The 11,841-nt window shown below is 44.0% G+C and overlaps 1 protein-coding gene across 1 annotated transcript in view; it reads left to right on the plus strand.

The window, feature by feature from the left end:
- L3MBTL1 (L3MBTL histone methyl-lysine binding protein 1) overlaps positions 1–11,171 on the plus strand; it is a 51,079-nt gene extending 39,908 nt beyond the window's left edge. The window contains exons 17-22 of the mRNA XM_054980565.1: positions 3,169–3,265; positions 3,732–3,929; positions 4,722–4,768; positions 6,114–6,271; positions 7,705–7,767; positions 10,318–11,171. Coding sequence (XP_054836540.1) covers positions 3,169–3,265; positions 3,732–3,929; positions 4,722–4,768; positions 6,114–6,271; positions 7,705–7,767; positions 10,318–10,452 — 698 coding nt within the window. The 3' untranslated portion in view covers positions 10,453–11,171. The remainder of the gene's footprint in view (positions 1–3,168; positions 3,266–3,731; positions 3,930–4,721; positions 4,769–6,113; positions 6,272–7,704; positions 7,768–10,317) is intronic.
- The last annotated feature ends 670 nt before the right edge of the window (positions 11,172–11,841 follow it).

The raw sequence follows: 11,841 nt of genomic DNA on the forward strand, positions 1-11,841 counted from the left end.
AAGTTTTGATGGGAAATGTAGGCGCCCTGGTTTTACAGCTTGGCTCTCCATTACAGCTGCAAGACCAGGATGCCTACATTTCCCATCAAAACTTGAGGGAAGCCGGATTCGGTTTCGTTTTCTCAGCCATGCCGGACGCTCCTCTCGGCTGGTCCGGGAGGAAACGACCGGGCACCCTGACCGGGCGGCTGATCCGCAAGGATTAGCCCCCAGGACTCCCAGGGAGGGAGCCAGGGTCCGGGACGCGGCGGGAAGAACTCCCCGAAATCAATGCGGGGGGGGAATTGCCCGTTTGTCCCTATGGAGGCCGGCAGACGTGCGCGGCGCCTCGAGTGCCGCCGGGCAACGAGAAACGGCAAGTAAAAGAAACAGGCGGAAGCCTGTAAACAAGCGAATCCCTTCTGTTCTACAAGCGTTTGTGAAGGAGAGGTTGATCTGAAGAAGACTCGCTCTTCCCCTTCGTTGAGTTCCAGAATTTTGTTGGTGCCCCCCCCCCCCAAAATGGCAGCAAAGAAGCAAAGTCCCGCTCTCGGTAAGTCAATCTCGGCTACCTTGCAGAAGGGGGAGTCGCTCGAAGAGTTGGTGCGCAGGGCGGTGGTGGAAGCTATAAAACCCTTTGTTGACAAGCTGAACGAAACTGATCAAAGGGTGGGCTTAATTGAAAGCGAGGTGAAAACCATTAAGGCAGCAGCGGGGGGGGGCAGAGAAGTCTGCTCTGGAAAGTGCGTCACTTGTGAAGGCTACAAAAAAGGAGCTGAAGTTGGTGGAGAACCAGCTGATCGGGCTACAGGTGGAACGAACGCAGACAATTTTGCGTCTCCAAAACGTGAAAGAGGAGGAAAAAGAGGATCTGTGGGAGGTGGTCTCGGAGCTATTGGCGATACCCGCGAGGATGACTAAAGAAGAGGTTAAAAGCGCCATTTTGGAGGTCCGTCGGGCTTCTTCAAAATATGCAGCAAAGCGACAGTTGCCTCGTGAGATCATTATTGACTTTTCATCTAAAAAGATTCGGGACACCATCCTATATAACTCATACAATGCGGATTTGGACTTTATGGGTTTGAAAGTCAAGATTTTGAAGGACGTTCCATTTCTAGTCCGGAAACGGCGTTTTAAATATAAAAAGTTTGCAGCTCTTCTGAGGGACCATGGAATAAAGTACAAATGGTTATTCCCGGAAGGAATATGGTTCAGATATAAAGATCAGGCCTATAAGATATTATCAGAAGATCAACTAAAGGATTTTGAGAATAAAAACCCAGAACTCTGCTGCACCAAGAACGAAGAAAAGGAGGAGCCGGAGGGGGGGGAGGAGGAGGAGAGCATCGCAACAGCAGTTGCACAGAGAGAATTGCGTCCGGGACCTAGAAGGGGGAGGAAAGTTTAATCAGAATTTGAAATGTTTATTCTCTGTATGATTAACCACTCCATCATTATTCTATGGAGCTATTTTTGTATTATGACAGTATGAAGGGAAACATTGAAGTGTAGTGTTTAGTGTTTGTAGTTCATTCCCCCCCCCTTTTCTTTTTCCACCCCCCTTTGTCCCTTTCCTCTCCCCTTTCCTTGTGATAGTCTGGTGTAGTGTTTTGTAGTTATGAAAAATAAAAAAAATTATTAAAAAAAAAAAAACTTGAGGGAAGCCGACTAGTGTCCAACCTGTGTAAGACGTCACTTGTAGTTTGACTCTCACATTCCTGCTGAGTTTCTTTTCCTACCCAAACTCCATCCTCTCTAAGGCAGAGTTGGCAACCCTACTTCCCGTTGGGCCTGAATGCCTGGTTGGCATAGGGATTGCCTTGCTTGTTTCCCTGGGGCTATAGGAAATGGCAAGCCACACAGGGATCCATTTTTAAAATATTACTACACCTTCTCTCCATACATAGACCTGATACTAGCCTCTTCCCTCTGAAAACCCACTTATAGTATACTCCCTCTGTTTGCCCCTGGCTGTCATTCCTTGCACCAGGCGGCACCCACAGGCTGCTTCTTGATTTCTAGCCCTGCAGGAGGGCACAAAAGACTGAGCCCTCCCAAGTCTTGCTCAAGGATTCTTTTTCTGCATCATCAGCAGATATCTTTGAACTTTTCTAACTCTAGAAAGTTTTTTTTCATTTCAAAGAAGAAAAATTAAAAAGAGCTGAAATGTACAGGGCTTCTATCCATGTTATCACTGAAACATGTACTTCTTTAGGTCATTGATAGGTCTAAAAATAGGCTGTGGGAAAGGTTTCTACAACACTATTCTTTCAGAGAACACATGGGTATATTGGCCTGTTTTGAGGTGTTTTTTTCCTGCCACTGAAGGATTTTCTGAAGCAACACTTTATATTTGGTGTAAGACTTAGAGGGGGGAAAAAAACCTTAAGACTCAAGCATTTCTCTGGATTCCATTATCAGAGGAATAAGTACTTGTCCTATTCACTCAACATAATGTATTCTGTGAAACAGAGTCCTGAGTCTGAAGTATGATAGTGCAATCCCAAGCAGAGTCACCCCTTTCTAATTGACGTCAGTGGAGTTAGAGGATGCATCTCTGGTTCGGATTGCCATATGTATCATCTCATCCAAATACATATCTGCTAACATGAAATTCGATTCTGCATGGTACCCAAAGTGTTTTGTGGAATTCTTTATAGAAGATCATCCAGGGCGAACCTAGAGACACATATCCCAAGTAATAATTAAGGCAATCTCTACAATTTTTCATTAGAGTTAATAAGAGTTTGGTGTAGTAATTGTTTCATGTAGCAATAATTATGGTCATAGTTCTTCTTTTTGCTTCTCCTTGTAAATTTTGTGTCATGCTGATTGGTTCCCTCAGGGGTGGGCCCTTTGTTGAATATAACTTGTTGAGATACCTGCATTCAAACCCCCAAAATAAACAGCTTTTTTTTTTTTAAAAAAAGCACAAACTTTAGAACCCCCCCCCCCCCAACAGTTATTTATGTTTCCCAGTTCAGGAAATTGCATGCTCATGTGATAGACTGGGGAAAGGAAGGAAAAGCCATACTACTATTTACCCAGATTTTAATGGTTTGTAACAACCCCCCCCCCTGGAAATAAGCATTTACTTCTAACAGCTCATACAAGAGACCTGCTTGAAAACCAAATTAGGGAAGCTAATAAGAAATACTCCTCCAGACTTCTCTCTTCCTTTCTGCGCAGGGCCAAAGGAGCCCGTCTCTTCTGCCAATGGGAACTGCCCAACCCTGGCCTGCAAGACCCTCCCCAGCACCAAGAGTTCCAAATACAGCTTTCACAGGTAAGCTTATCCCCATGAGATACAACCTTGAGAACTCTACTGCCTTAGCTTGCATTAGTCTCAGCTGCCCTGAGTAGCGGCTGGAGCAAATGCAGTGGTGGCCATACAGTGTGGCTGCCAAATGTGTTGTCAAGTTAATCTGTTATACATACAATACGTCACCCACCAGCCATGTATGGCAGCCCAGCAAAAGCTGCCTCTTTTTGCTGACTGCCGAATGGGTCACATGGGTTGAGTATGCCTTTAGGAAGAATTGCCTTTTGGGACAATTGCCAATCATACACAGAACTGTGCATCTTCTCTGATACCATCCTCTGTTCTCCAGTAGAAAAGAAGCGAGCTGTGACTCACGAAAGCTCAAACCGTACTAAAAATTGTGTTTGTCTTATAGGTGCTATTGGTCTCTTGCTCTTTTCTGCTGCTACAGACAGACTGACATGGCTACCCATCTTGCTCTGTTTTCCAGGAAGTGCCCAACACCTGGTTGTGATGGCTCAGGCCATGTGACAGGCAGATTCACAGCTCACTACTGCATCTCAGGGTGCCCCCTAGCCGAGAAGAACCAGGGAAGAGTGAAGACTGATCTCTCGGATACAGAGAACTCGGTTCGAAAGAGGAACCTAATTGGCTTCTCTCAGCGGAAGAAATCGCGACACCATGGAAGGTAAGCTGTTGATGTACCTTGACTGGGGACACCTATGTGTCAAGTTCAACTATGTGCTTTGTTGGTCAGGGAATCTCTACCATTTCCTGAGGAAAGGGGAAGTTTCTTAGGATCTTGTCTAAGGGTCCTATCTGTCCATGGATCATTGCATCCTCTTTGAGTTGTTCCATTCCCCTCCCACACAGCAAATGTCCCATATTTTGAGAAGCAGCACAAAAACGGTTGGGTGTTCCCCATTCTGTCTATAACTACCATTCTTGTTGGAAAATCCTGCCCTTGTTCATATGTTTAGAGGGATCTACACTGTTTCCATGTGATGGAGATGTGGATTCACTTGTCTCCCTCGTAGTGACTATTGAGAGCTACCCATGGAGTAGACTTCACAGAGGAAGTCTTTCCTGCTTCTTCTTCCTGCTGCAACCCATCAAGCTCCCTGACATTTTCTTTGTGGTTGGCAGAAGGCCCTCTGGAACAGCATAGAGGCATAAAGTGGGGGTGGGGGGAATTGGTGGAAATCACCACCCCCTCTTTCAAAGATGAAAGTGCTGTTAAATGTTCAGATCTGCATGGCTGGATACAAGCCACTAATGCTTCATGTGAACCAGGCCATCCATGCAAATGCTTGATTGTGGAGTTGAGCCAGGTCACATGATTTTTGACCCCCCCCCCCTCAGAAAAAGAGAAGAATCCAGACATATGAACTGAGGCTCAACTGATGGGATCTACCATAGCTCCTAATCTTCCAATTGAGCCCTTGATAATTTGGGAATAAAATTTTTCTTTTTTCTCTAGAGGGCGACCTCCAAAATACCGGAAAATTCAGCAGGAAGACTTTCAGAGTAAGCACACATAATCTTTGTCTCTGCTTTGCTTGTAAGCAAAGAGAGGGCTTCTTTTGCAAGAGCTATGATAAAAGGAAGCAGACAGACAAACCATTAAAAGGGCACTTCAAGAATAAAAGTTGCTGTGTAAAATTAACAGATAATGTGCCTGGGACACATACAATTTTCATTTTGAGTAGCATCTTTGTTGTAATACGATCTGGCTATTTCCTGTTTATGCCACACGGGAGTAATCCTCTGTATCACCATAGTGACTAAAACCGTCTTAAAATGTAATGTGAGAAGGATTAAGATGTTGTTTCCAAGGAAAGCGTGCTGCTAAACTACTTCTCAAACCTTGTTCAATCAAAAGTTTGCACTCAGTTGTCTACGAAACCCATCTCTCCCTCAGCCCTTTGTGCTGCATCCTCCCCAGTGCCAACTGCTGACAGCAGGACAAATCTCCAAGAAAGCTTTATCCAGCATCAGCTGATGATTACTGATGGTTCCTTGGAAACTCATTAAGGCTAACTTCATATATTTGTCTACCCCCAGAGATGACCACTTGAAAACGTGCAGTGGAAGTGCTGTTCCATATTTACATGGCCACCCTTTCAGCTCATTCAGATAGCTTTGTGCCATACTGTCACAGCACTCTCTCCTCACCTGTATGGGAAATTCCACACAGACTCAAATGGCTTAGTGCTGGATAACCACCTTTCTGTCAAAACAGCTGCATGTATGAAACCTGAATAAACTGAGTTCTCTTCCTGTAATAGTGCTCTTACTTGGTATCTGACTATCTGTGGATCAAACCAGATAATGATGATGAATCTGTATATTAACAGCTGCTGGGTGAGACTGAAAGTGCAGGCTGGGCAGGAGAAGGGAGCTGAACTCAACTCCCTACCGGCCCTTTCTCCCAACTCAAGTTTCCGCAGCCATACAGCAGTTAAAAGGAAATGGATGTTTAAAAAATAAAAGATAGCCCAAATGGCCTCAGAATGCCTCTGAGGAGGAAGAAGGGGCTCCATGTGCACTGAATACTCCATGTGGAGTGGAAAAAATTTAGGAAAAAATTCCCTCCCCTGCTATTTTGACAGGGGAAACGGGGGGGGGGGGGCTCCTCCTCCCCCTGCAGAGGCATTCTGAGGCCATTTATGGTTTCCTTTATTTTTAACAGCTACTCCACAAAGCTGCTGTGTAGCTGCAGGGAACTTGGAGTTGTGTCATATAAAGGCTAGAGGAGAGGAAGAGACTTTGGGGGCAAACCAGATGTGAGGGGACACAGGAGTGTATAAAATAGTTGTGACACCACTTTGTACTTTAACTCCTCCTATAATGCTTTCAATGTCGTTGCCAGACATTTCTTCAGACAATATGCACCAATCTCTTTTCATGTCGGCCTTATCAGCGCACCCAGACCGTTCCCTGTCTCTCTGCTGGGAGCAGCACTGTAAGCTCCTGCCAGGAGTGGCTGGTATCACAGCTTCTACGGTGGCCAAATGGACCATTGATGAGGTGAGAAAGTGTGAAAGGTGGGATGGATCCGTAAAAACACAGGCATGCTTCTTCTGTAGGTATTCCGGCTACCACCACCCTCAAACAAACACTCAATGTCTCCCAACAGATTAAAAAAAAATAGTAGTAGGGAGGGCTTTGGTCAGGGGTCATTCATCCCTTCAGATCCCTTGTAATTTGAGCTCTCTTTGGCATACCCTCAGTAAACCCTTACTGGCCTCTCTGGTTTGTGTGTAAGTTTGTTTTTATGGATTTTTTGTACTTACATATGCATTTAAAATGTTTTAATATCTGTTTGCCACCTTGGAAACCCTACTTTAAGTGGAAAGGCAGCATATAAATGTTTTTAAATAAATAAAATAAACCTGCCCTTGTGGTTAGTTCTTATTCTGAAGCCCAGCCCAACCTGTCAGAATTGAGGAGAGTGATAGGAGACAGAGTCTTTTCAGTAGTTGCACCCCACACATGGAATGCCCTCAGAGGCTCACATAGCATTGCCACATTTGTCTTTTAGAAACCAGACTGAACCATTCTTCTCTCAGATCCTTTTCTTGAATGGATTGGGTCTTTTCAGTTTTACCAATGCTAGTGTGTTTTGCTGGTTGGAAGTGGCTCTTTTAATGTTCTGTAATTTTTATAAGCTGCTTTGGATATTTTTGTGGTATGTAATCCTAAAGGGTAGTGGATGCCCGACTGGCACCACAAGGTACATTCCATAGGGAGCAGAACTACATGTAGCAGGAGAAAACACAGGAAGGAATTGCTTAATTCTTTTCTCACCCACAGACTTCTTCCTGCCAGGGGCATCTTGCCCAATGCCATTTTAATTGGTTGTTGCGGATTTTCCGGGCTGTATAGCCGCGGTCTTGGCATTGCAGTTCCTGACGTTTCGCCAGCAGCTGTGGCTGGCATCTTCCGAGGTGTAGCACCAAAAGACAGAGATCTCTCAGTGTCACAGTGCCTTCGACAATATATTGACTGTGACACTGACTCTGTCTTTTGGTGCTACACAGAGGTGCTACACCTCTGAAGATGCTAGCCACAGCTGCTGGCGAAACGTCAGGAACTACAATGCCAAGACCGCAGCTATACAGCCCGGAAAATCCGCAACAACCATTGTTCTCCGGCCGTGAAAGCCTTTGGCCATTTTAATTGTTTTTCTCCATCCAGGCTCCAAAACCAGTAGTTGAAGGGGAAAATGGGTTGGGTGCAGTGGGCTTTTGTGAGGGAAAATAAGCAGTTTGGAAAAGGGTTACACAACCCTCCCTCTTACCCATCATTTATCCCCTCTGAATAGGGGAGGACCTGTATTTATGTGAATTTAGCAAGTGGAAGTTGAAAGTCTGCATATGCTGAGGTAATGAGTGATAGCAAGGGAAGGGCTGATTTTCTATGAGTGTGTGTTTAATTCCTTGCATGTCTTTTCTTACAAGGTTTTTAGTTTTGTACAGACGTTGACGGGTTGTGAGGATCAAGCAAAACTCTTCAAGGATGAGGTAAAGGAAATGGCTGTTTGTCTTATAAGGTTGAACTGGCATTGACACTTGGAGCGGGATGACAGCATTGTGAGGGATTATGTATGAACTGAGCAGGCCGATCCTCAAACCTTAATTTGCTAACATGTTATCCTCTTGGGGCATTATTTTCCTTTGGTGCTGGGGATGTAATATGTACCTTCCCCCAGACTCCAAACAAGAAGCTTGAAGAGTTGGGGATTAATGTGAAGAATGGCTGACATACTTTTAAAATATGAACTGAATTCTATAGGAGAGCTGGCGAGCCATAGTGATGAGAGTACCAGACTGGGGACTGGAACTGGGTTTGAATCCCCACTCTTCCATAGGACCTTGCTGGCTGCCTTTGGGGCCATCACAATCTCTCAGCCTAATCTACCTCACAAGGTTGTTAATGTGAGGATAGGATGAAGGAGAGGGGGACAAAGAAAAGTCAGTTTGGGTCCTGATTACGAAGAAAAGCAGTATCTAAGTACTAAAATAAAATGCATTTCTAAAGATAGGTAATGCCATGAAGACCTAGTGTGAATTGCCCCAGCAATCTGTTGACCTAACTGAGGGTTGTACAGCAACGATTTTTTTTCCTATTACATTCAGGCAACTCCTCCACTTTCTGTAGCAAATAGGAACTTACTACAGCAAAATGAAATGGTAGAAGTCTGAGGTGGCAAAATGGCCTGTTCCACTGCAGGTTTTTAATCCTCCCCCATGTAAAATAATCCCTGTATAAAAAAAGAAATAGCATATTGAGGAGGAGGGCTGGGTGAAAACCTTTCACGGTTTGCTAGTTTTGCTATTTTCCATCAGAAGGAATTATTAATATAGAGGAACTTTGAAACAGGTAGTTCCTCACCTGTAGTGTGAAGCAGCAGAGTTCATAATATCACCTCAGCATTCTACCACTTCATTACAACCTCATTGTGCTGCATGGATAGAATAGGCCCTGGCTTTGCCCCACAGTAGGCAAGAGAAAAAGTTGTTTGAAATTTCGGGATGAACAGCAAGACAGGAGCTTTTATTTTTTAAAAAACTTTATTGATCTCAATTAACATTTAACCACACAGAAATTGCTGATTGTGCAAGACTTACTCCTGCAGAGATGAAAAGTAAAAGATGCTGTTTGTAATGAGGTGTAGTTATATGAAGTTGGCTGCCAGGGCAAAACAGTCTGTGAAGGCTGTACTTCATCTTACATTTTAAAGATTTATACAGTGGAGAGAGACCCTGACCTGGATGGTCCAGGTAGCCACATCAGAAGCATCAGAAGCAGAAGTTGGTCAGTATTTGGATGGGAGACCACCAAGGAAGGCCAGAGTTGCTACACACAGGCCTTGAAAACCCTAGAGGGTCACCATAAGTCAGTTGTGAAAAGTGGAGAAAGGGAGTTACTGGTGAGCTTTTGAAGAACAGAGGCATTTGTGGTTTCCACATGGAGACAGGCTTGTGTGGCTTTGTTAGTGCTGCTTCCAATATAATGTTTCTACATAATGGCAGATTTCCCTGCCACAGCCCTCTATCAGTTACCATCCCCTCTCTCCTGGGCCACCGAAGATTTTTCATTTTTTAAAAATGATCACTTCAGTATCATCATAGCAATACAGCATTATAACAATAAGTGGTCTCTAAACTCCCAGCTTTCATTTTTTAAAAGCAAGTTTCTAGGCCCTTCTGTTTCAGAGGCATGCTTTTCCCTAGCTACCAACTTTTTAAAAAATGAACACTGGGAATTCACAGAGTCTGGAACACATTGTTATAGGGTATAAAATGTAGTGGTTAAGTAGCTGGGCTGCAGTGCAGCACTTTGCATCTCACTACTATCATGAACTCACCAGGTGACCTTGAGTAAGCCACTCCTCTTGGTCCCAGCTGCAATTTTGTTTTGAAATCAGATGTGAGTTATGGGGGGGGGGGGGAAGAGTGGCTAGGCAGTGGGAGTAGTGGGGGGTAGGAAGGGGAAAAAATGGAGCAAAACGTTGGTCAGACGTTAGCTGAAGAGAAGGAAGAAAGCAGGTAAAGGAAAGAAGCTGTGAGGGCTATAAAGCAGGAGGGAGAAAAGTGGAAATAGCATAGGAAGGAGAAGGAAGACCAACTGGAGGAAGAGATAAGATTTCCCCCTGCCAAGTCTGTGTGGTATTTTCTAATGTCAAACATCTGACTGCTTATCAGTGACGTTTTCAAAGGGCATTCCGTCCTTACTGACTTTAGGGGGCATCTTCTCGTAGTTTAGGAATTCCAGTGTACACCTGTAAGACTGGTCAGTGTTCCTGAAAGAGGAAAGTGCCCATTTCCCAAAATATCACATTGCCCAGTTGGAAGTCACCTGTGGATATTGCTTAACCTATACTCACCATTAACTGTATGGATGGCCCAGAATGAAACAAAGCTTTTTGGTGCAGGTCACATACTGAAATGCAATACCCTTAATGAAACACTGCATTTGATTCAGAAATAGACATTGGGTGATAAGACTGCTTTTCTGAGGATGTGTACATATGTATGAGAGAGAAACGAGCATGTCTCTGTTTTCTATAGATGATTGACGGAGAGGCGTTCCTTCTGCTGACTCAGGCTGACATTGTGAAGATCATGAGTGTCAAGCTGGGCCCAGCACTAAAAATCTACAATGCCATCCTCATGTTTAAAAATGCTGATGACACCTTAAAGTGATCCACCTTGAGCAGCGTTTGACTTCATTCTACAGGAGCTGCCAAAACTCTCTTCCGTCTGTCTCAGCAGAGTGGAGACCTTCCTGACTTGCTGCAGCTGTAAAATCCTGCCAACTTTGAGTCCATCTTTGTTTACATGCCAAATCCATCCCCTGTCTGTTTCTCTTCCTCTCTTTCCCATTGATCTTTCTACTACTGCCTTCCCATGCCTAGCAGTGGAGCTCTAACAGTGTCCTGCCTGAAGCCACAGATGCAACCAAGTTCTTCTCCTGACATTTTAAAGTCACAGAACGGGGGGCTGGGACTAGGTTTGCTACTGGATCTAAGCTACCTTGGATTTAAACCTTTAACTTTTGACTGCCTAGAGTTTCACTCCACAAAGTGTGCCTGGGTTTAGATGAGGAGGAAGATATCTATAAATGAGTGAGCAGTACAGCCAGTTAACTGATTTCAAATGGCATCAAATACTTGGAAGCGATATAACATCAGTCCCTAATGTTCAGGGTTTTGACCATGAACTTTTCTGGGGGCAGATGATACTATATCCAGAGACTTGCTGAAGAACTGGGTGCTAGTCCTTCTAGGACAAACTATTGGACTAAATACACTGTAGATGTAACGCACCTTAGCAATTCTGGATTCACTGCTGCTACTGAAAAAAAAAGATATTTTGGTGCTCACAATTTATATACTTGTAAAATTGCCATGTTAACCATGAAGAATGAGAGGAACAAAGTAGGGTTCCTTTATTTAATTTCTGTTAGTTTGGTCTGGCATTTGCACGAAGCAAAGAAGATATATGGCATCTGAACAAAAATTAGGCAATCTAACAGCCTTAGCACTAAGTAAAAACAAATAGCACCATTAAAGAGGAGCGAGGTAAGGCACAGCAGCTAATTTTACCCCTCACCTCTACTTGGGTAGCTGTGGAACAGTACAGGGAGGAAATCCTGTACAAGGCAGCAATTTTCAGATCCTTTATCCTGATTTTTTTCATCAGTTCTTCCTCACCAAACTTTTAAATTTGGTACGTGCCAAATATTTACCTTAGCTGGTTGACAAGTTTCCTTAGAGACAAGATTTACTATGTGGTCCTATGTAATTACTCCAGTCTAAGACAACTGATTTCAGTGTGTTTGTTTATTTATGTCATTTATATTCCGCCTTTCTCACTGAGATCAGTACAATCGGTAAGGACAAGGGTAGGCATTTCCATACAGTGGCAAGGACATTTCCATAAAACAATGTCATAGGGTAGATGAATACAAGTTTACAGAGACATAGCATTAGCAAGGATCCAATACAAGGTTGATGGATTGCTGAAACAGAACATAATCCATTCTAGGATTGACATTAGACAACAAGAAGCACAAGCAGTATATGCGAGTAC

Source organism: Eublepharis macularius, chromosome 5 (assembly GCF_028583425.1).
Source record: "Eublepharis macularius isolate TG4126 chromosome 5, MPM_Emac_v1.0, whole genome shotgun sequence".
In the NCBI taxonomy this organism is placed as follows: domain Eukaryota; kingdom Metazoa; phylum Chordata; class Lepidosauria; order Squamata; family Eublepharidae; genus Eublepharis; species Eublepharis macularius.